Here is a 25,181-nt window from a genome sequence, read left to right on the forward strand (position 1 = left end):
CGCATGGGCTAAAGTTTGCAGGAGGATAAGCACATTCTCAAGTCTAGCTCAGTTTTTATAAATGCCAACTTTTGCGTGAAAACTGATGCGCACATATGTGCGTATGCAACGTTTATAAATGAGGCCCCTGGTCTGGAGCCTTAGAAACAAACGCTTCATTGAAACACATACACACACTTCAAGAAAATGTAAACTCTCTGTAAACAAAGGAATTCATCAATAAAGACGTTGAGCTGTATGAACAGTTGTGGGGGAGATTTAAAAAAACACGTACAAATTTAATATGTCCATCTTGTTGAAGCTCAGAAGAACTTTGAGAGGAAAAGAGCTGACGTGTAAGAAGCCTGGGAAGAGCTAGATGGAGCCAGAACAACAGTGCCATCTAGCAGGTCATTAGAGGTACTGCAGCACAAACTACAGAATGTTCACACTATTTGCCACCCAGAATGAATCCGCAGTTTCATGAGTCACTCTTAAGTTTGCCAGGAGGACAGTATGCGGGGGCACATTTAACTCAGCGAGGAAATGCACTCAGAGGAGACAAACAGGTCGTGTTTTACTCCTTACTCCCGCATCAGCCCTTTACATATGCAGTCAATCTCTCATTAGGCTAACTCTTCTCACAATCCATACACTGCAGGATTCTCTGTTACCAATAGCACTGTCAATCACACTCTTTCCTAGAATTGTCCTCTAGCCCCCTGAGCCCCTTTCTTCCCCTTGCTCTCCAAACCACTGTCTTACCAGCACTTCCCACTCCATGCACCAGCAACAAGATGTGTTTGTCCACCTGTCCCACTGGCCGAGCACCTTCCAGAGATGACCGGGAGCCCTGGGGATAGGAGTAAAACACAGACACACACAACATACAAAGACAAACATGCAGACACACACACACACACGTCAGACCACTGTAGAGATTTGACAGTGCCATTGCATAATCCCCTCTAACCCAAGAGCAGGATACCACAGTTCTGGGAACAGCAGATAAATCATCTAGTGGTGACACCATCTCAGAGCCCTAATGGTTTCTCAGGGCCAAAGCTGCCTGCTCTTTATAGAGAAATCCACTATGAGTGTGGTATGAGTTTACTATGACATGACCAGAATAGAGCCCTAATGGTTCTTCGGGACCAAAGTTGCTTGCTGTTATTATAAGAAAGTGTGCTACTTTACCGTGAGGTCCTCAGAGTAGAGCGGCTCCTGGCTCTGGGCGAGGCCGACGCAGCGAGACATGGGGTGCAGGTTGCCATCCTGGTCAGAGTATTTCCCTGTTTGGGACGTCTCGGAAAGTCTGGGAAGAACAGAGATCATGGGAATATTTACAAGCAAGAGTTGGCCTGCTCAATTCAATTCCTTCAACAAAAGTATTTGGGTGCAGGGTTGGATGCAGGAGAGCCTATGAAGAGGTGGGACTGTTCTACAACGAGAGGGGAGGCAGCGGAGTAAGAACGAGGGGGGCACCAGGGCTAACCTTAGGTAGAAGACTGATTTAGTGGTGCGCTCCTGATAGACAAACATGCTCTTCCTGTTGACCACACACATGGCGTTGAGCACTGACCGCAGAGCCTGGATAGCTGGGATATGGAGAGGAGAAGACAGTCTTTCCACACAAATAAAGATACTGAGCAAATCATCTCAATAATACTGACACTGATTGTGATGAATCCATCATATTAAAATGTATTTTAAATAAAGGAAGTCCTATTCATTTTACATTTACATTTTAGTCATTTAGCAGACGCTCTTATCCAGAGCGACTTACAGTTAGTGAGTGCATACAAAATTTTAATATATTTTTCATACTGGCCCCCCGTGGGAATCGAACCCACAAACCTGGTGTTGCAAACGCCCTGCCCTGGACGACGCTGGGCCAATTGTGCGCCGCCCAATGGTTCTCCCGGTCGCGGCCGGCTACAACAGAGCCTGGATTCGAACCAGGATCTCTAGTGGCACAGCTAGCACTGCGATGCAGTGACTTAGACCACTGCGCCACTCGGGAGGCCACATTTTCCTATGTATATTCATTTGGCATATTCAAAGTACATTTCAGGATCAAGGGGTTATTGTTAATGGTCATGAAGACATGAAGTCCTACTCTGTGGGTGGTCTTTGTTGTTCTGCATGACCAAACACATTCTTGTTCTGTATTTTGCGAGTGTCACTGACTCACCCCTGGACACCCCCATGTTAGGCCCCATCTTGAGGCGAGGGTGGATGTGGATGACGGTGCTCCACACCACCTCACAGGCAAAGTGACCCGGGATGAACTGCATTGTGGCCGCTAGGTAGTCCCGTGGCTGGTAGCTCTCCTCTGCATTGTAATCTGTTGGTTGGTGGAGAGGAGAGGGGAGAGAGACGTGGGTGAAAGAGAGAGAGAGAGAGAGAGAGAGGGGGGAGGGTGAAACAGAGAGAAGATAAAAAATAAATAAAAATAAAAACAATTGCTGAGAGGAGAGAGGGGGGGGACGCATTTCAGCATGACGCCAGCCAGGAAAAGAAACACAAGGGAGCCCCTTCCTTTCCACACTAATATTATGTTACTGCCCTGCAGTCGCAAACAACAAGCCTTCTCTCTGATGCCTATCCCCTGTACAGGATCCAATTCATTTACACATACTGGAGCGGAACAAATCAGCGATATTAGAAAATAAAAGCTGGTAATTCTGGCTTAACAGCTGCCATAAAATATAAAGTGAATCTAATGAGCGTTTCACACCGCTCCCGTCTCCGAGCATACGTCACTGGCCTGTCACTGATGCTCCTACCTGTAACCTTGAATACATTAGAGAGAGTGTGTTTGTGTTTCCTTCTCCTTGGCCCTGTATTGATTGTGCTCTATTATCACTATGACAGTTGGGAGCTTGTGGGGCCAAGGAAGTGCAATGCATTATTAACTTGTGTACTGTACAACAACAAACCTGGTGCCACCAAGAGAGAAGTTTATGATACTTGTGTATTGATTAGCCTTAGGTACTAGAATAGGGACGTTCCACTGAAACTACGACTGTACATCATTTTACCTTGGCTGTACTCGACACCCCAAAACTGTTTTTGGATATTTAGTTCATGTGTTTATGTACATGTGTAAGCAGGTTTAGAAAGTTGTTGAGAGAGTCTACAGTGAGGAAAAAAAGTATTTGATCCCCTGCTGATTTTGTACGTTTGCCCACTGACAAAGAAATGATCAATCTATAATTTAAATGGTAGGTTTATTTGAACAGTGAGAGACAGAATAACAACAAAGAAATCCAGAAAAACGCATGTCAGAAATGTTATAAATGGATTTGCATTTCAATGAGGGAAATAAGTATTTGACCCCCTCTCAATCAGAAAGATTTCTGGCTCCCAGGTGTCTTTTATACAGGTAATGAGCTGAGATTAGGAGCACACTCTTAAAGGGAGCGCTCCTAATCTCAGCTTGTTACCTGTATAAAAGACACCTGTCCACAGAAGCAATCAATCAATCAGATTCCAAACTCTCCACCATGGCCAAGACCAAAGAGCTCTCCAAGGATGTCAGGGACAAGATTGTAGACCTACACAAGGCTGGAATGGGCTACAAGACCATCGCCAAGCAGCTTGGTGAGAAGGTGACAACGGTGCAATTATTCGCAAATGGAAGAAAAACAAAAGACCTGTCAATCTCCCTCGGCCTGGGGCTACATGCAAGATCTCACCTCGTGGAGTTGCAATGATCATGAGAACGGTGAGGAATCAGCCCAGAACTACACGGGAGGATCTTGTCAATGATCTCAAGGCAGCTGGGACCATAGTCACCAAGAAAACAATTGGTAACACACTACGCCGTGAAGGACTGAAATCCTGCAGCGCCCGCAAGGTCCCCCTGCTCAAGAAAGCACATATACATGCCCGTCTGAAGTTTGCCAATGAACATCTGAATGATTCAGAGGAGAACTGGGTGAAAGTGTTGTGGTCAGATGAGACCAAAATGGAGCTCTTTGGCATCAACTCAACTCGCCGTGTTTGGAGGAGGAGGAATGCTGCATATGACCCCAAGAACACCATCCCCACCATCAAACATGGAGGTGGAAACATTATGCTTTGGGGGTGTTTTTCTGCTAAGGGGACGGGACAACTTCACCGCATCAAAGGGACGATGGACGGGGCCATGTACCGTCAAATATTGGGTGAGGACCTCCTTCCCTCAGCCAGGGCATTGAAAATGGGTCGTGGATGGGTATTCCAGCATGACAATGACACAAAACACACGGCCAAGGCAACAAAGGAGTGGCTCAAGAAGAAGCACATTAAGGTCCTGGAGTGGCCTAGCCAGTCTCCAGACCATAATCCCATAGAAAATCTGTGGAGGGAGCTGAAGGTTCGAGTTGCCAAACGTCAGCCTCGAAACCTTAATGACTTGGAAAAGATCTGCAAAGAGGAGTGGGACAATATCCCTCCTGAGATGTGTGCAAACCTGGTGGCCAACTACAAGAAACGTCTGACCTCTGTGATTGCCAACAAGGGTTTTTCCACTAAGTACTAAGTCATGTTTTGCAGAGGGGTCAAATACTTCTTTCCCTCATTAAAATGCAAATCAATTTATAACATTTTTCTGGATTTTTTTGTTGTTATTCTGTCTCTCACTGTTCAAATAAACCTACCATTAAAATTATAGATTGATCATTTCTTTGTCAGTGGGCAAACGTACAAAATCAGCAGGGGATCAAATACTTTTTTCCCTCACTGTACATCAAAGCATGAATCATGTCTGTTTGTATTAGTGTGTGTTTGTGAGCATCGCTGACTAACTGACCGTCAGAGTTGGCCAGTCTCTGTCTGTACAGGGACTCGTTCTTCCAGATGTCCTCTTCACTCTCTGCCACCAGGAGCGAGTTACACACATGGCTGTCATGTAGGTCCTGGAGTAGCAGACGCTGTGGAGAGACAAAGGAGAGGAGAGACAGAAGAGAGGAGAGAGTTAGCGCCTATTCCAATATCCACACTAGCACACTACTTAGAATGCGAGTGTAATATGTTGGTTAGTTATAAGAGGTATGCTACTGTGGACATTTGAATGTTGCCTTAGAGGTTGAACAGCACCAACCAGACAGAGGGAGGGAGGGTTAAGGGCTAGGACTGCACTTTAATGTTGCTATTAAAGCAATAAAGTGGCAGACGTGTCTTCCTGGGTGAGAGCGTAACCTACCTTTTGCGAACAATTTTTTAACTGAAACGTTTTTATTAAGGTCAAACAAACAGAGGATCACAGTCACATAAAGGAGTGTAGCCTACCTGATTGACTATCCGGCAGATCTCCCCAATCTTCCTCACCACCATCTGATGCAGCCGTAAGTACTCTGGAACCTCCTCTTCTTCCTCCTCCTCCTCTACTCTGCCCTCCTTAGCTTCATTGAAGCTCCTGCACACAATACGCCATGATGGATTTACATCTTACAGGTCTCCCTTGCAAAATAGATGATCTCGGTAGCTAGGTTTCCATCCAATGTGCGACAGATTTCCATGCGAATATTATCTGCATCAAAAATTGTGCAAGATGCGTGATGAGGTAGCGTACATAAAAAACACGTTTGCGCTAAAGTCCTCATGTGCCGAATATAAAACATAAGTTCACTGTGTTTCCATTACATTTTCAACTCTCTCGATGATTTTGTCACACAAACCGATGCGATAAATGCTCTCTAGACAACAGTTTGCTCATAAATTGGACAGGTTAGGTTATATGATGAGATGGATAAGAGCAAGATCATTCTTATTTGTTAATTGGCAGCTAAGCACTGATCATCATGTCACTAGCATACAAATTAAGACCTTCAATATGTATTGGAAAGGAGCATCAAGCTCATCACTGTGCACTTTCACCCCCCTGTGAAGTTCATCATACCTTATTTCCTCTGTAGCCTAATAAACTGTGCGTGCTTTTCAAGTCATAGTAGGAGGACCACACAACATAGCAGTAACATGTGACTGCAAATTGACTTTGACATGATGGTTATTCTATCAACAATTGCGCAAGAAATCGTTTCCGCCGCACTTTGTCGCATAATTTATTTTACCGACACAAAAGGATCCCACCATGTCAAACGAACATATTGTCTGTTGAGATTTCTGAAATTGTACCGACACTTCCTGTTTCCTTCCATACTGTTGTGATTTATTTTTTTATACGGTATGGCTTTACTCGCATTAAAACTGTGGATGGAAACGTGGTTAGTAAGAATAATATTGTATTTATGAAATATATTTCCAAAGGGTTCTCAGAAGCTAAATAATGTAAACATTATGGAAAAATCATGTCATCTAAGATGAGAACCAGTTATGAGCTGGATAAGTGTCCTCCCTAAGCCCCTCCCTCACCTAGACTGGGAGTACACCTCCACTCTGTCCTGGTGGATCTTAACGATGAGCCAGAAGTCAGGCATCAGAGGGGACTGGGACTCCTGCTCATCCACAGTGGGGCTCTCACACTCAGAGTCACTGCTGCCACCATCATAACCTGAAAATATACAGGTAGAGATCAGTTATCATTAGCATTAGTATCGTCATCATTATTATCATCATGAGCGTCACCACCATCGTTATCATCATCATCATTATCGTCATCACCAACATCATCATCATCGTGATAATCATCATCTTCTTCATCATCACTATAATGTCCATCTCTTACCCAGCATGTCAGAGTCCAGGCTGCCTTGACTGGAGACCACACTCTGGACTCGACTGGGCCTCAGCTTCCCACTGCCTGAGGAAAGAAAGAGATTAGTTCTATAGTTTTACACCACAACACATTCACCTGAGGCAGCACAGCCCAGGGGCATGTTCATTAGGACACACGTAAAATGAAAAAAAAAATACATATATTTTTGAATGTACAGATAGTACCAAACTGTTTCATGGAGAATTATTCAGGTTTGTGCCTACTGAACACAACCCAGGACCAATCTAAACAACTCCCTCTCTAGCACTGACCAATCTCCAGATGCCCGCTATCTTAGACTCTCCGAGACATGACTAAGACCCTCAGGGCTTTCTCCTCCTCCCTTCTCCCCCTATCCTGGCAGGGCCTATGAGTCTCCCCAAATCAGTGTTGGAACAAGTACCCCAGACAGAAGAGAGTAGGGGGGGATCATCACATGTATTATTCTGTCTGTCTGTCAGCTCTGAGCTGAGCTGTGTGCTGCTCCCTGTTGATTTGGGGAAGAGAGGGAGAAAACAGCCTGGAGGTGGACACTCAGTAAAGCTGCAAGCTAAGCCAAGAGACTTGTGCTGCTAGTGCTGCCGATGATTCACTCACTCACACAACACTCACTCACTCCTCAATGGTTTGTCAGTATCTGTTACACACAGCTAGCCTTGCAAGAGACACTCCACACACAAGGGTAGACAACAACACATCCGCCACGCTGTCCCTCAACATGGGGGCCCCTCAGAGGTGTGTGCTTAGTCCCCTCCTGTACTCCCTGTTCGCACACGACTCTTACACCATCATACGTTTTGCAGACGACACAACGGTGGTAGGCCTGATACCGACGACGATGAGACAGCCTATTGGTAGGAGGGTCAGAGACCTGGCAGTGTGGTGTGAGGACAACAAGCTCTCCCTCAACGTCAGCAAGACAAAGGAGCTGATCGTGGACTACAGGAAACGGAGGGCCGAGCACGCCCCCATTCACATTGACGGGGCTGTAGTGTAGCGGTTCGAGAGCTTCAAGTTCCTCGGTGTCCACACCACTAAGGATCTATTATGGTCCACACACACCATCACATTCATGAAGAGCCCCCTCAGGAGGCTTAGAATGTATGGCATGGGTCCTCAGATCCTCAAAAAGTTATACAGCTGCACCATTGACAGCATCTTGACTGGCTGCATCCCCGCTTGGTATGGCAACTGCTTGGCATCCACCGCAAGGTGCTACAGAGGGTAGTGCGTATGGCCCAATACATCACTGTAGCCGAGCTCCCTGCCATCCAGGACCTCTATACCAGGTGGTGTCAGAGGAAGGCCCTAAAAATTGCCAATGACTCCAGCCACCCAAGTCATAGACTGTTCTCTCTGCTACCACACGGCAAACGGTACCAACGCACCAAGTCTGGAACCAACGGCACCCTGAACAGCTTTAAACCCCACGCCATAAGACTGCTAAATAGTTAATTAAATAGTTAACCAAATAGATACCCGGACTATCTGCATTGAACCTTTTTGCACTAACCCTTTTGACTCATCACATAAGCTACTGCTACTGTTTATTATCTGTCACTTTATTCCACTTACATTCTTATATGTACATACAGTGCCTTCAGAAAGTATTCGTACCCCTTGACTTATTCCACATTTTGTTGTGTTACAGCCTGAATTCAAAATGGATGACATTTATTTTTATTCTCACCCATCTACACACAATAACCCATAATGACAAAGTGAAAACATGTTTTTAGAAATTGTTGCACATTTATTGAAAATGAAATGCATAAATATTTCATTTACTTAAGTATTACCAACCCCGAGTCAATACATGTTGGAATCCCCTTTGGCAGCGATTACAGCTGTCTTTCTCTGGGTAAGTCTATAAGACCTTTGCACACCTGGATTGAACAATATTATTAAAACAATTCTTCAAGCTCTGTTAAGTTGGTTGTTGATCATTGCTAGACAGTCATTTTCAAGTCTTGCCATACAGTGGGGAAAAAAGTATTTAGTCAGCCACCAATTGTGCAAGTTCTCCCACTTAAAAAGATGAGAGAGGCCTGTAATTTTCATCATAGGTACACGTCAACTATGACAGACAAATTGAGAAAAGAAAATCCAGAAAATCACATTGTAGGATTTTTAATGAATTTATTTGCAAATTGTGGTGGAAAATAAGTATTTGGTCACCTACAAACAAGCAAGATTTCTGGCTCTCACAGACCTGTAACTTCTTCTTTAAGAGGCTCCTCTGTCCTCCACTCGTTACCTGTATTAATGGCATCTGTTTGAACTTGTTATCAGTATAAAAGACACCTGTCCACAACCTCAAACAGTCACACTCCAAACTCCACTATGGCCAAGACCAAAGAGATGTCAAAGGACACCAGAAACAAAATTGTAGACCTGCACCAGGCTGGGAAGACTGAATCTGCAATAGGTAAGCAGCTTGGTTTGAAGAAATCAACTGTGGGAGCAAATATTAGGAAATGGAAGACATACAAGACCACTGATAATCTCCCTCGATCTGGGGCTCCACGCAAGATCTCACCCCGTGGGGTCAAAATGATCACAAGAACAGTGAGCAAAAATCCCAGAACCAAACGGCGGGACCTAGTGAATGACCTGCAGAGAGCTGGGACCAAAGTAACAAAGCCTACCATCAGTAACACACTACGCCGCCAGGGACTCAAATCCTGCAGTGCCAGACGTGTCCCCCTGCTTAAGCCAGTACATGTCCAGGCCCGTCTGAAGTTTGCTAGAGTGCATTTGGATGATCCAGAAGAGGATTGGGAGAATGTCATATGGTCAGATGAAACCAAAATAGAACTTTTTGGTAAAAACTCAACTCGTCGTGTTTGGAGGACAAAGAATGCTGGGTTGCATCCAAAGTACACCATACCTACTGTGAAGCATGGGGGTGGAAACATCATGCTTTGGGGCTGTTTTTCTGCAAAGGGACCAGGACGACTGATCCGTGTAAAGGAAAGAATGAATGGGGCCATGTATCGTGAAATTTTGAGTGAAAACCTCCTTCCATCAGCAAGGGCATTGAAGATGAAACGTGGCTGGGTCTTTCAGCATGACAATGATCGCAAACACTCTGCCCGGGCAACGAAGGAGTGGCTTCGTAAGAAGCATTTCAAGTTCCTGGAGTGGCCTAGCCAGTCTCCAGATCTCAACCCCATAGAAAATCTTTGGAGGGAGTTGAAAGTCCGTGTTGCCCAGCGACAGCCCCAAAACATCACTGCTCTAGAGGAGATCTGCATGGAGGAATGGGCCAAAATACCAGCAACAGTGTGTGAAAACCTTGTGAAGACTTACAGAAAACGTTTGACCTGTGTCATTGCCAACAAAGGGTATATAACAAAGTATTGAGAAACTTTTGTTAATGACCAAATACTTATTTTCCACCATAATTTGCAAATAAATTCATAAAAAATCCTACAATGTGATTTTCTGGAGATTTTTTTTTTCAATTTGTCTGTCATAGTTGACGTGTAACTATGATGAAAATTACAGGCCTCTCTCATCTTTTTAAGTGGGAGAACTTGCACAATTGGTGGCTGACTAAATACTTTTTTTCCCCACTGTAGATATTCAAGCCGATTTAAGTCAAAACTGTAACTAGGCCACTCAGGAACATTCAATGTTGTCTTGGTAGGCGACTCCAGTCTATATTTGGCCTTGTGTTTCAGGTTACTGTCCTGCTGAAATTTGTCTCCCAGTGTCTGTTGAAGCAGGTTTTCCTCTAGGGTTTGCCTGTGCTTATTCCATTTATTTTTATCATAAGAAACTCCCTAGTCCTTGCCAATGACAAGCATACCCATAACATGATGCAGACACCACCATGCTTGAAAATATGATGGGATTTTTCTGTATTTTTTTTGTTATTATGTTTCAGCAAAAGAACACAGCATTATCCATGGCAAAATGCATAGAATTGCAGGAAACTAGCTTTAAAACTGCAAAAATTTCTCTCAGCTCCAAGGAGACATTTGCAGAATTGCAGGGAATTGGCATAGAAATGCTACAATTTCTCTACAACACCAAGATGGGTGCCTGTAAAATGCTCATTGCCCCGCCCACCACCTAAGCCCCTTTTTGATCGAGGAAAAACACCTGTACTCAGTGATGTGTTTTGTTGAATTTGCCCCAAACATAACATTTGTATTGAGGACATGAAGTACATTTCTTTGAAAATATTGTGGAGTTTTACTTTAGTGCCTTATTGTAAACAGGATGCATGTCTTGGAATATTTTTATTCTGTACAGGCTTCCTTTTCACTCGGTCATTTAGGTTAGTATTGTGGAGTAACTACAATGTTGTTGATCCATCCTCAGTTTTCTCCTATCACAGCCATTAAACTCTGTAACTGTTTTAGTCATCATTGGCCTCATGGTGAAATCCCTGAGCGCTTTCCTTCCTCTCCGGCAACTGAGTTAGGAAGGACACCTGCATCTTTGTAGTAGCTGGGTGTATTGATACACCATCCAAAGTGTAATTAATAACTTCACCATGCTCAAAGGGATATTCAATGTCTGCTTTTTCATTTTTACCCATCTACCAATAGGTGCTCTTCTTTGTGAGGCATTGGAAAACCTCCCTGGTCTTTGAGGTTGAATCTGTGTTTGAAACGCACCGCTCGACAGAGGGACCTTACAGATAATTGTATGTGTAGGGTACAGAGATGAGGTAGTAATTTCAAAATCATGTTGAACACTATTATTGCACACAGAGTGAGTCCATGCAACTCATTACGTGACTTGTTAAGCTAATTTGTTACACCTGAACTCATTTAGGCTTGTCATAACAAAGGGGTTGAATACTTATTGACTAAAGACATTTCATTTTTTCATTTTTTATTAATTTGTAAAAGTTTCTAAAAACATCATTCCACTTTGACATTATAGGTTATTGTGTGTAGGCCAGTGATACAAAATCTCAAATTAATCCATTTTAGATTCATGCTGTAACATATACAGTGGGGAGAACAAGTATTTGATACAATGCCGATTTTGCAGGTTTTCCTACTTACAAAGCATGTAGAGGTCTGTCATTTTTATCATAGGTACACTTCAACTGTGAGAGACGGAATCTAAAACAAAAATCCAGAAAATCACATTGTATGATTTTTAAGTAATTAATTTGCATTTTATTGCATGACATAAGTATTTGATACATCAGAAAAGCAGAACTTAATATTTGGTACAGAAACCTTTGTTTGCAATTACAGAGATCATACGTTTCCTGTAGGTTTGCCACACTGCAGCAGGGATTTTGGCCCACACCTCCATACAGACCTTCTCCAGATCCTTCAGGTTTCGGGGCTGTCGCTGGGCAATACGGACTTTCAGCTCCCTCCAAAGATTTTCTATTGGGTTCAGGTCTGGAGACTGGCTAGGCCACTCCAGGACCTTGAGATGCTTCTTACGGAGCCACTCCTTAGTTGCCCTGGCTGTGTGTTTCGGGTCGTTGTCATGCTGGAAGACCCAGCCACGACCCATCTTCAATGCTCTTACTGAGGGAAGGAGGTTGTTGGTCAAGATCTTGCGATAATGGCCCCATCCATCCTCCCCTCAATACAGTGCAGTCGTCCTGTCCCCTTTGCAGAAAAGCATCCCCAAAGAATGATGTTTCCACCTCCATGCTTCACGGTTGGGATGGTGTTCTTGGGGTTGTACTCATCCTTCTTCTTCCTCCAAACACGGCGAGTGGAGTTTAGACCAAAAAGCTCTATTTTTGTCTCATCAGACCACATGACCTTCTCCCATTCCTCCTCTGGATCATCCAGATGGTCATTGGCAAACTTCAGACGGGCCTGGACATGCGCTGGCTTGAGCAGGGGGACCTTGCGTGCACTGCAGGATTTTAATCCATGACGGCGTAGTGTGTTACTAATGGTTTTCTTTGAGACTGTGGTCCCAGCTCTCTTCAGGTCATTGACCAGGTCCTGCCGTGGGCTGATCCCTCACCTTCCTCATGATCATTGATGCCCCACGAGGTGAGATCTTGCATGGAGCCCCAGACCGAGGGTGATTGACCGTCATCTTGAACTTTTTCAATTTTCTAATAATTGTGCCAACAGTTGTTGCCTTCTCACCAAGCTGCTTGTCTATTGTCCTGTAGCCCATCCCAGCCTTGTGCAGGTCTACAATTTTATCCCTGATGTCCTTACACAGCTCTCTGGTCTTGGCCATTGTGGAGAGGTTGGAGTCTGTTTGATTGAGTGTGTGGACAGGTGCAGTTAATACAGGTAATGAGTGGAGAACAGGAGGGCTTCTTAAAGAAAAACTAACAGGTCTGTGAGAGCCGGAATTCTTACTGGTTGGTAGGTGATCAAATACTTATGTCATGCAATAAAATGCAAATTAATTACTTAAAAATCATACAATGTGATTTTCTGGATTTTTGTTTTAGATTCCGTCTCTCACAGTTGAAGTGTACCTATGATACAAATTACAGACCTCTACATGCTTTGTAAGTAGGAAAACCTGCAAAATCGGCAGTGTATCAAATACTTGTTCTCCCCACTGTACAAATTTGGAAAAAGTCAAGGGGTGTGAATACTTTCTGAAGGCACTGTATCTACACTATATATACAAAAGTATGTGGACACCCCTTCAAATTAGTGGATTCGGCTATTTCAGCCACACCCGTTGCTGACAGGTGTATAAAATTGCGCACAGTCATGTAATCTCCATAGACAAACATTGGCACTAGAATGGCCTTACTGAAGAGCTCAGAGACTTTCAATGTGGCACCGTCATAGGATGCCACCTTTCCAACAAGTCAGTTCATCAAATTTCTGCCCAGCATGAGCTGCCCCAGTCAACTGTAAGTGCTGTTATTGTGAAGAGGAAACGCGTAGGAGCAACAATGGCTCAGCCGCAAAGTGGTAGGCCACACAAGCTCACAGAACGGGACATCCGAGTGCTGAAGCACGTAGCGTGTTAAAATTGTCTGTCTTCAGTTGCAACACTCACTACAGAGTTCCAAACTGCCTCTGGAAGAAACATAAGCACAATAACGTTTCATTGGGAGCTTCATGAAATGGGTTTCCATGGCCGAGCAGCCGCACACAAGCCCAAGATCACCATGCACAATGCCAAGCATCGGCTGGAGTCGTTTAAAGCTCGCCGTTATTGGCCACTGGAGCAGTGGAAACACGTTCTCTGGAGTGATGAATCACGCTTCACCATCTGGTAGGCCAACGGACGAGTCTGGGTTTGGTGGATGCCAGGAGACTGCTACCTGGCAGAATGCATAGTGCCAACTGTTAAGTTTGGTGTAGGAGGAATAATGGTCTGGGTCTGTTTTTCATGGTTCGGGCTAGGCCCTTTAGTTCCAGCGAAGGGAAATCTTAACGCTACAGCATACGATGACATTCTAGACGATTCTGTGCTTCCAACTTTGTGGCAAAAGTTTGGGGAAGGACCTTTCCTGTTTCAGCATGACAATGCCCCCGTGCACAATGCGAGGTCCATACAGAAATGGTTTGTTGAGATCGGTGTGGAAGAACTTGACTGGCCTGCACAGAGCCCTGACCTCAACCTCATTGAACACCTTTGGGATGAATTGGAACGCCGACTGCGAGCCAGGCCTAATCGCCCAACATCAGTGCCCGACCTCACTAATGCTCGTGGCTGAGTGGAAGCAAGTCCCCCCAGCAATATTCCAACATCTAGTGGAAAGCCTTCCCAGAGGAGTGGAGGCTGTTATAGCAGCAAAGGGGGACCAACTCCGTATTAATGCCCATGATTTTGGAATGAGATGTTCGACAAGCAGGTGTCCACATACTTTTGGTCATGTAGTGTCCCTCAATTACCTCTAGTGGAGGCTCCTCAGAGGAGTAAGGGGAGGACCGTCCTTCTCAGTGAAAAAATGTATATTGTAAAATATTTTTAAAGTTATCCTTTTTGGTTAAAACTATACTAAATATATTCACATGTCACCATATAATTGATTAAACACACTGTTTTGCAATGAAGGTCCACAGTAGCCTCAACAGCACTCTGTAGGGTAGCACTGTGGTGTAGACAGAGGACAGCTAGCTTCCGTCCTCCTCTGGGTACATTGACTTCAATTCAAAACCTAGGAGGCTCATGGTTATCACCCCCTTCCATAGACTTACACAGTAATTACGACATCTTCCGGAGGATGTCCTCAACCTATCAAAGCTCTTGCTGCATGAACTGACATGTTGTCCACCCAATCAAAGGATCAGAGAATGAATCTAGTACTGAAAGCATAAGCTACAACTTGCTAGCACTGCAGTGCTAAAATGTAGTGAGTAGTTGATTCAGAGATAGAAGACAATAGTTGAACAGTTCTGAACAAATTCATTTAGGAGAAGCAAGAGAGAAAGAGAGATTTTATAATTTTTTTCAGTTTCAGTTTCACTTAGCTATCAAATGCAGCTAGCTAGTTTAGCCTACTCAAACACCCTGCTCATACAGAGGGATGCCATGTTAGCTAGCTGGCTATGACTATCCAACACAACACTGGAACTTTTCCAAGTCAAGGTAAGCTTTTGGTTTTACTAATTTATTGCCACCGGGGCCCGCCAGTGTAAGTGCTAACTGCTTACTGACTGTACACTGTAACGTTACTGCATGATTGTAGCAGGTTTACGAACACGTTAATTCTATCAGCTATGTTGACTATGACGTTACTTTAGCTAATATGGTGTCAACGATGTAGGCTGTGTGTAGCGGTGTTTTCGCCTGGTCAAGTACAGCTGATGTGTTGTGCATTGAAGACAACAAGGGAAGGGAATATGTGAGAGGAGGAGAGCGCATAGATGCGAGAAGGAATACAACGTGGCTGCTATGAAAGTGAACTGTGTTTATGCGTGATCAAGGGTGTATTCATTCTGCCGATTCTGTTGAAAAATGTTTCTTAAACGAAAGCAAACGGAACGTGGATAAACATACCTGAATTTGTCCAATAGAAACTCTTGTTTGCAACTGTTGGACTAATGATTACACCCCAGAACAGTTAGATGCAGTCAAGGCGGTATTGAATGTGTCACTGTCTGTCACCTCAAGTTTATCTCTCGACCTGTGTGCACCTACATCGTAAACTTTCCTTCATAGGCTAGATTGCAGCAACCTCATGATGGGTATAGGGAAACTGAGTATCATGTAGTAGCCTAAACCTATCGCTGTTACATTGAACTGGGTGAATGGAATATGAAAGACAGTCATCCAATATTCTGTAATAGAAATAAGGCCATGCTCATAAAAAAACGGCACCGACCGCCACTGATTACCTCGTACCCCTGCACATCAATTCGGTACTGGTACCCCATCTATATAGCCAGGTTTTCGTTCCTCATTGTGTATTTATTTCATTTGGGCAACAACAGTTTAGCTAGATTCACAGTTGAGACACTTCTCGTTCCAGTGGTGTATAACATTCAGGTATTCACACATGTTTAAAAACTGTACTACGTCATTGTTTGAGATTGCGGGAGGAGTACCCCGGATATGGGGAACCTCGTGATGAAGAGGTTAACAAAATGTGGAAAAAGTCAAGGGATCTGAATACCTTTCGAATGCACTGTACACACACACACATCCCTGAAATAGCAATCTCTCTTTTGCAGGTAGATAGATAAGGCCAAAGTGTAGTTCCATTAAAAACACAGTATGAGAACACCACCATTTAAAAAGAATGTCATCATGATCAATAGGCCTCATCCGCTTCTGTCATTAGGTCTGTCATTAGTTTCTTTCATTCCACACCACAGAGTCGTGTTCAGTAGCAAGACAGATAGTATTACCCTGGAGACAGGGACACTTACTGTGGGTGGTGGACTGCACCGACTCGGCCAGGCTGACCGTGGAGGGGGTCTTGGGGGGCGAGGTGTATTCTGAGGAGCGGTCGGTGCTGGTGCTGGGCTGGAGCTGAAGGGTACTGGCCTGGACGCTGTCCCCTGTAGCGGTGGAGGTGGAGTTGGAGCCCACGGAGCTCAGCCGAGGTCTTATCTCCTCTCCTCCTCTGCCCACAGAGCTCAGTTGGGGTCGACTGGTGGAGGCACCAACAGAACTCAACCGGGTGCTGTCACCAGCGGGAGTGGAGGTAGCACCAACTGAGCTCAAGCGGGGTCTAGGGCCCTCCTCTGAGTCAGCCCGGGTTGGTTTGACTGGGGGATCACTGGGGTCCTGGGCTGGGTAACTCACAGATTCACTAACAGCCCCGACAGTAGACTTCTTCTCTTCTCCCTGAACCTTCAGGTATATAGAATAATTAATTAATTCATTCATTTAATCATACATTCATTAATTCATTCAAATTTCATTTATTCTGAAAAAAACAGAAACATAAGAGACCTTAATCTGTCTCAAAGGACCATGAAAGAGGATGCTTGGAAATAAACTAGTTGGTCAGGTTGAAACTCCACCCAAAAGGTTTGACAAACCTCACTGTCTGTCTCCACCCTCGCCACCTCTGCTTCGTGGTCAGGTCTTCTTCCTGGTGTGCCATGATTGGACGGAGCCCTGGCGCTGTCATCCACATCAGGAAGGTGATTGGTTAGCTGTGAGTTCCGTCCAATCATGGAGTTCTCTCCCGCCTCACCAGGGTTGACAGTGCTCTCAGACAGCCTCTTAGCAGCCTGGATCCTCTTGGGGTGGAGTCTACTCAGAGACATGTAGTGGAAGTTGTCTTGCTCTCCGTTCAGAAGGTAACCTGAGAATGACATCCTACGGAACTCCTGTGGAGGAGAAGATTCAAGGGTGAGGGTCAGTACCATCTCAATTCAGGAAGTAAACTGATATTCCAATTTTCCTCATTGAAAAGCAAAATCGGCAGAGTAGCACTTGGGTATGCAACATGTAAGGTTCCGAACAATGTGAAAAACTAATTGATCGCATAGAAAAAAGGATCAAAACTCATCTTTGCTATGAAAGAAGAACACCCCTTTGTCACCGCTCCTGGTCACCCTCCCTTGCCTACCTCTTTGAACTTCTCCAGGGACTGCTCAGGGCCGAAGACAAACTGCAGAGGAACGACCTCACAGTGGCACCGTGGTCGCCCGCCTGAGCGAAACACGTGATCCGCCACCTTCTGTAGTGTGGACGAGCGGATGACCCGGGAGAGACGCAGCGCTGACACGATCTCATCCTCCAAGAGCCAACGGATCTACAGCGAGAGACAACAGGAGAGCTGAGTAAATGGGCCTGAAATATGTAGCTCAGTGACAGGGGAATTCCTGCTATTTAGTGGTCGACTAGCTCAAAGTCGAATCAATATCAATATGAAGTATCAAAATCGACATCAAGTTCAAAAGTAAACAGACTGAACTTACCTCATCCATGGTGGCTAACACTGCTAGTTTGTGGGGAGTTGGAAGTTTGGCCAAAGGGTCTCCTCCAACCCTGTTGAAATAAAGAAGAAATTAGCTACTGTAAGCTACGTGAAATTATCATGCAGGCAGCCAAGGCCTGCTCAACATGCTTTCTTACTCCAATGTATCCCTACCCTTCAGACCACTCACCCGTCAACCCCTACTCCTCTAGCCTAGTTCTATATCTGTTTGTGCTGTATAGCCAAAAGACAACGGTTATACAGCACAAACAGATAAAGAACTAGGCTACTCCTTTCCCCATCCTTCCTAATGACTCACCCGTCGACCCCTACTCCTCTCAGGCTGTCCAGGTTGCCCATCAGCTCCTCGTCAGAGCGGTAGGAGGAGGGCTGACCTGGAGAACGGTTCAGAGACACACTGCTCTCTGACGTGTACCTGGAGAGAGTGCAGCCCGTTGGTTAACATGATCTACTTCTAGTGAAAGATCCTATCTGATAAATGCAGTTTGATGAAAGTATACAGCACAGGGTTATGCTCATACACACTGCACATTATCATTCCAATGACAATGTATCTGGTAAGAGTGCCTATCCTAATGAGTGAAATCCTACAAGTTTAAGCGCCAAGTTCTTTTCAATGTTTTTACAAATCTGGGGAACCAAAGAGCACCTTACCATATGAACAATAATGAATCCAAGAACAAAGAGATGCATTTTATTTTGTTCCACATATTTCTTAAGTAGGATCTAAAAACCTCACCTGTTGTGTCTCAAGTCAGATTGCATGCCCTCTATCTCTAGGGGTAAGGTGAGGACAAAGATGTCCAGTGTGACAGACAGATCATTCAGATCAACAGCCTGCAGGGCCTCTGCATTCTCCAGACATGTGATCACCTCACCTGTAACAAAACAGTACACGTCGTCTCAACACAAATAGCAGGGCATTTAATATTATTATGAAAATTCACACCACAACTGGGGTCAAAGAGTATTTGTTGTCTTTCAAATATTTTGACTGTAAGAGTGATCCAGATGGGAAGGTTTAGCACTTTTGGAACTAGTCCACTGGTTCCATTGTGCCAGACAAACTCAATAAAGTGCAGCTATCAAATCAAATCAAATGTTACTGGTCACATACACATATTTAGCAGATGTTATTGTGGGTGTAACGAAATGCTTGTGTTCCTCGCTCCAACAGTGCAGTAGTATCTAACAATTCACACAAATCTAAAAGTAAAAGAATGGAATTAAGAAATATATAAATATTAGGATGAGCAATGTCAGAATGGCATTGACTAAAATACAGTAGAATACAGTATATACATATTACATGAGTAAAGCAGTATGTAAACATTATTAAAGTGACCTGTGATTCCATGTCTACGTACAGTTGAAGTCGGAAGTTTACATACACCTTAGCCAAATACATTTAAACTCAGTTTTTCACAATTCCTGACATTTAATCCTAGTAAAAATTCCCGGTCTTGGGTCAGTTAGGATCACCACTTTATTTTAAGAATGTGAAATGTCAGAATAATATTAGAGAGAATGATTTATTTAAGCTTTTATTTCTTTCATCACATTCCCAGTGGGTCAGAAGTTTACATACACTCAATTAGTATTTGGTAGCATTGCCTTTAAATTGTTTAACTTGGGTCAAACGTTTCGGGTAGCCTTCCACAAGCTTCCCACAATAAGTTGGGTGAATTTTGGCCCATTCTTCCTGACAGAGCTGGTGTAACTGAGTCAGGTTTGTAGGCCTCCTTGCTCGCACACGCTTTTTCAGTTCTGCCCACAAATGTTCTATAGGATTGAGGTCAGGGCTTTGTGATGGCCACTCAAATACCTTGACTTTGTTGTCCTTAAGCAATTTTGCCACAACTTTGGAAGTATGGTTGGGGTCATTGTTCATTTGGAAGACCCATTTGCGACCAAACTTTAACTTCCTGACTGATGTCTTGAGATGTTGCTTCAATATATCCACATAATTTTCCTTCCTCATGATGCCATCTATTTTGTGAAGTGCACCAGTCCCTCCTGCAGCAAAGCACCCCCACAGCATGATGTTGCCACCCACGTGCTTCACGGTTGGGATGGTGTTCTTTGGCTTGCAAGCATCCCCCTTTTTCCTCCAAACATAACAATGATCATTATGGCCAAACAGTTCTATTTTTGTTTCATCAGACCAGAGGATATTTGTCCAAAAAGTAAGATATTTGTCCCCATGTGCAGTTGCAAACCGTAGTCTGGCTTTTTTATGGCGGTTTTGGAGCAGTGGCTTCTTCCTTGCTGAGCGGCCTTTCAGGTTATGTCGATATAGGACTTGTTTTACTGTGGATATAGATACTTTTGTACATGTTTCCTCCAGCATCTTCACAAGGTCCTTTGCTGTTGTTCTGGGATTGATTTGCACTTTTCACACCAAAGTACGTTCATCTCTAGCAGACAGAACGTGTCTCCTTCCTGAACGGTATGATGGCTACGTGGTCCCATGGTGTTTATACTTGCGTACTATTGTTTGTACAGATGAACGTGGTACCTTCAGGTGTTTGGAAATTGCTCACAAGGATGAACCAGACTTGTGGAGGTCTACAATTTGTTTTCTGAGGTCTTGGATGATTTCTTTTGATTTTCCCATGATTAAAGGCACCGTCAACTTAGTTTATGTAAACTTCTGACCCACTGGAATTGTGATACAGTGAATTATAAGTGAAATAATCTGTCTGTAAACAATTGTTGGAAAAAGTTACTTGTGTCAGGCACAAAGTAGATGTCCTAACCGACTTGACAAAACTATAGTTTGTTAACAAGAAATGTGTGGACTGGTTGAAAAACATGTTTTAATGACTCCAACCTAAGTGTATGTAAACTTCTGACTTCAACTGTACATAGGGCAGCAGCCTCTAAGGTGCAGGGTTGAGTAACCGGGTGGTAGCCGGCTAGTGAAGGTTATTTAACAGTCTGATGGCCTTGAGATAGAGAACCCAGGTCTGATTCACACACTGTCTATTGGCTTGTGTCTCTTATGTGAGGGTTGTGAGGGGTGCCAGGTACAGTGTGTACTCACCCAGGCAGGTGGGTAGCGTGGTTATGGGCATGGATCCGTGGCAGCTCTTCATGTTAACAGAGCAGGTGAGGTGGACGAACAGCGGCGGCATCTCAGGCTGAGGCCCCTCTGGCTCCAACAGGCTGTCTCCCTCTAGGATGCTGAAGGAGTCCTCATCCTGGTTCACCGTGTTGGAGTCAGACAGGGACTCATCCTCCCCCTCTCCCCCTGCTTCCCCCTCTCCGTCTGTCCCTATGCAACTCCGGCCTCCAGCCCTCTCCTGGTACTCCACCTCCAGGTCTGTGTCGCTCTCCATCATGATGCAACAGCCCGACATGTTCTCTGAGGTGCACAGGTGGAAGACATTAGGATGACATAGTACACAGCATTATGACATAGCGCACAGGACTTATGACGTATCCTTAACTACATGTTCTCTGTCGTGCACAGGATGAGTATAGAGTATCTGATGTATTGTTAACTAGAAGATCTTAGGCGGGGGGTTACACCAAGTAATCCTAGCAACTAAAATACAAGGATCCTCACCGTCCTCTGTAGCAGGCTCAGCCTCTGAGACAACCTCTTCACTAAGTCGTCTCTCCTCTTCCCTATCAGAGTCCTTAGGAGAAGGACAAAAAATGTAATAAGATTAAGAACACTATATTATTCACAGTCTCAGTTAGTTAGCACTGAACCAATGTTTCGGCAGCCAGTGCCATCTTCAGTGTCCTGAGGGTGGATACCAACCAGGCATTCACGTACCACAGAGACTCAGAACAATGGATAGGAAATAACATACACATACCTCTTTCTTAGATGATGGTGGGCAGTAGTAGAAGTAGTGGGGATTGGAAGGCACGGTCTTGAAGTACTGAGCACCAATTTCCATGAATTTGTCCTGTTGAATACAGGTATTAGCTAGCTTTAAAACTGTTATATAACAAGAGCATCAAATTGTAACATAATCCATAATCCAACAAATTTCTTTCCATTCTAACATCATTTATCCTTCAGTTGTTTACCTGTATGATTTTGTGCAGGTCAGGGTAGACCTCACACTTCTGCTGAAGGTGGAGGAGGGACAGAGGGAACTCTGGTATCCTGGTGGTCCTGGGGGGTTCGTCCAGGCCGCGGGGGGAGTTTGGGGCCGAGGCCTTCCCCCTAGACTCTGCCTCACTCACGTCCTCCATCTCAATACTTGCAGATACAAGGTCGTCATATTCACTCATAGAGCACCATTCAGCACCGTCAATCAATAGTCTGAACCAAACAAGTACCAAAACAAACCAAACAAACAAAGGTCCTGTATATACCCACTCTGTGTGAATTAAGCTCTGGGCCAAGGTCAGATTACATTCTGAGGATCATTCTGTAGCCGACCTGGGTCGAATATGTATATAAAATATTTAATATACTTCAGGTGCCCTTGATTTAGTTTGTTAGGGACATGGGATGGTCCCAAAAGTGCAAACTCCAGATTGTTTGTTTTAATTTATTTGATAATTAATAGTAGAAGGCTGCTCCAGCCAGAGACAACACACACCAGTCAAACACACCTTGATTACTTCAAATATTTGAAATGGGTAACTGCTCTGTAGGTCCCAGTAGTACCTGGATGAGGAAGCCATGGGTCCCCTCTTGACCGGCCCGTCCTCCTCTGCCTCGCCGACGGTGAAGGTGGCGGAGTTGCTGCTGTGACCCCTGACCCCGCCGTCTCCATGGCGCTCTCGGAACACCCGGATGTGTCCGCAGAGCGTCTGGAGGAAGGAAGTGATGTCTATCTCCTGGAGAGACTCCTCACAGTAGTCCATGGCTGTCAGCAAGTCCTGGGAACTGATGCTGTGGGACTGCTGCAGGCTGTGGTACACACCTAGGGGGAGAGAACACGATCATGCACACGCACACACTTCAGATACATGCCTGCTCTGTCTTAATTCATCTTTCCACGATTCCTCAAATCTTATCTCCTCGCCTCCTTCTCAAGTGCATTAAAGGAGAACGTAAAAGTGGACGATCTCCAATGTAATCTGAAAATGAGGGGAGGAGAGAGGATGCAAGGAATATCTTAGCTACTAACTACATTATCAAAAACCTTCCACTATACTCTCAAATACGAATCTGGCCAACTATTCCACGGTTAGTTCAGTCAAGTACAGCACATAAATCCACATAAAAAAACAGTGCCTTCAGAAAGCACTCACACCCCTTGAGTTTTTTCCAGATTGTGTTGAATTGAAAATGGATTACATTGGGCCTCCCGGGTGGCGCAGCGGTCTAAGGCACTGCATCGCAGTGCTAGAGGCGTCACTACAGACCTGGGTTCGATCCCAGGCTGTATCACAACCGGCCATGATCGGGAGTCCCATAGCGCGGTGCACAATTGGCCTAGCGTCGTCCGGGTTAGGGGAGGGTTTGGCCGGGGTGCTTTACTTGGCTCATCGCGCTCTAGCGACTCCTTGTGGTGGGCCGGGCGCCTGCAGCCAGACCTCGGTCGTCAATTGAACAGTGTTTCCTCCGACACATTGGTGAGGCTGGCTTCCGGGTTAAGCGGGCAGGTGTTAAGAAGCGCGGTTAGGCGGGTCATGGTTGGGGTGTTGCAGTGATGAGACAAGATCGAAATTGAAGCACCAGCGATTCGGTCAATAAAGAAGTGGTCAGATGACGCAGATCCTAAGCTACAGGACTGTTCCGGGATTCTTCCGATGGCTTCATCAATAAGTGCATTGATGACGTCGTCCCCATAGTGAACGTACGTACATACCCCAAACAGAAGCTATGGATTACAGGCAACATCCGCACTGACCTAAAGGGTAGAGCTGCCGCTTTCAAGGAGCAGGACTCTAACCCGGACGCTTATAAGAAATCCTGCTATGCCCTCCGACAAACTATCAAACAGGCAAAGCATCAATACAGGACTAAGATTGAATCGTACTACACCGGCTCCGACGCTTGTCGGATGTGGCAGGGCTATTACAGACTACAAAAGGGAAACAAAGCCGCGAGCTGACCAGTGACACAAGCCTACCAGAGCACATAACACTGAAGCATGCATGAGAGCATCAGCTGTTCCGGATGACTATGTGATCACGCTCTCAGTCGCCGATGTGAGTAAGACCTTTAAACAGGTCAACATTCACAAGGCCGCAGGGCCAGACGGATTACCAGGACGTACTCAACTGGAAAGTGTCTTCACTGACATTTTCAACCTGTCCCTGACTGAGTCTGTAATACCAACATGTTTCAAGCAGACCACCATAGTCCCTGCGCCCAAGAACACTAAGGTAACCTGCCTAAATGACTACCGACCCATAGCACTCACGTCTGTAGCCATGAAGTGCTTTGAAAGGCTGGTTATGGCTCACATCAACACCATTATCCCAGAAACCCTAGACCCACTCCAATTTGCATACCGCCCCCACAGATCCACAGATGATGCAATCTCTATTGCACTCCACACTGCCCTTTCCCACCTGGACAAAAGGAACACCTACGTGATAATGCTATTCATTGACTACAGCTCAGCGTAGTAGTTAGGACTAAACGCCTCCCTCTGCAACTGGATCCTGGACTTCCTGACGGGCCGCCTCCAGGTGGTATGGGTAGGTAACAACATCTGCCACGCTTATCCTCAACACGGGGGCCCCTCAGGGGTGCGTGCTCAGTCCCCTCCTGTACTCCCTGTTCACCCATGACTGCATGGCCAGGCATGACTCCAACACCATCATTACGTTTTCTGACGACACAACAGTGGTAGGCCTGATCACCGACAACGATGAGACAGCCTATAGGAAGAAGGTCAGAGACCTGGCCGTGTGGTGCCAGGATAACAACTTCTCCCTCAATGTGATCAAGACAAAGGAGATGATTGTGGACTAGAGGAAAAAGAAGAGGACTGAGCACGCCCCCATTCTCGTCAACGGGGCTGTAGTGGAGCAGGTTGAGAGCTTCAAGTTCCTTGGTGTCCACATCACCAACAAACTACCATGGTCCAAACACACCAAGACAGTCGTGAAGAGGGCACGACAAAGTCTATTCCCCCTCAAGAGACTGAAAAGATTTGGCATGGGTCCTTAGATCCTCAAAAGGTTCTACAGCTTCACCATCGAGAGCATGCTGACTGGTTACATCACTGCCTGATATGGCAACTGCTC

The 25,181-nt window shown here is 45.1% G+C and overlaps 1 protein-coding gene across 2 annotated transcripts in view; it reads right to left on the reverse strand.

Moving 5' to 3' along the window:
* LOC121540502 (KICSTOR complex protein SZT2-like) overlaps positions 1–25,181 on the reverse strand; it is a 125,682-nt gene that overhangs the window by 63,325 nt on the left and 37,176 nt on the right. For both annotated transcript variants that reach the window (XM_041849429.2, XM_041849430.2), the window contains 19 exons: positions 22,642–22,900; positions 22,053–22,227; positions 21,836–21,928; positions 21,577–21,649; positions 21,052–21,372; positions 18,745–18,883; positions 18,304–18,420; positions 17,986–18,055; positions 17,634–17,819; positions 17,098–17,391; positions 16,480–16,906; positions 6,653–6,727; positions 6,340–6,478; positions 5,257–5,383; positions 4,778–4,898; positions 2,174–2,326; positions 1,475–1,577; positions 1,177–1,294; positions 745–832 (listed from right to left, as the gene is read on the reverse strand). In XM_041849429.2, coding sequence (XP_041705363.2) covers positions 745–832; positions 1,177–1,294; positions 1,475–1,577; positions 2,174–2,326; positions 4,778–4,898; positions 5,257–5,383; positions 6,340–6,478; positions 6,653–6,727; positions 16,480–16,906; positions 17,098–17,391; positions 17,634–17,819; positions 17,986–18,055; positions 18,304–18,420; positions 18,745–18,883; positions 21,052–21,372; positions 21,577–21,649; positions 21,836–21,928; positions 22,053–22,227; positions 22,642–22,900 — 3,078 coding nt within the window. The remainder of the gene's footprint in view (positions 1–744; positions 833–1,176; positions 1,295–1,474; positions 1,578–2,173; positions 2,327–4,777; positions 4,899–5,256; positions 5,384–6,339; positions 6,479–6,652; positions 6,728–16,479; positions 16,907–17,097; positions 17,392–17,633; positions 17,820–17,985; positions 18,056–18,303; positions 18,421–18,744; positions 18,884–21,051; positions 21,373–21,576; positions 21,650–21,835; positions 21,929–22,052; positions 22,228–22,641; positions 22,901–25,181) is intronic.

The sequence above is a fragment of the Coregonus clupeaformis genome, chromosome 26, assembly GCF_020615455.1.
Source record: "Coregonus clupeaformis isolate EN_2021a chromosome 26, ASM2061545v1, whole genome shotgun sequence".
Taxonomy (NCBI): domain Eukaryota; kingdom Metazoa; phylum Chordata; class Actinopteri; order Salmoniformes; family Salmonidae; genus Coregonus; species Coregonus clupeaformis.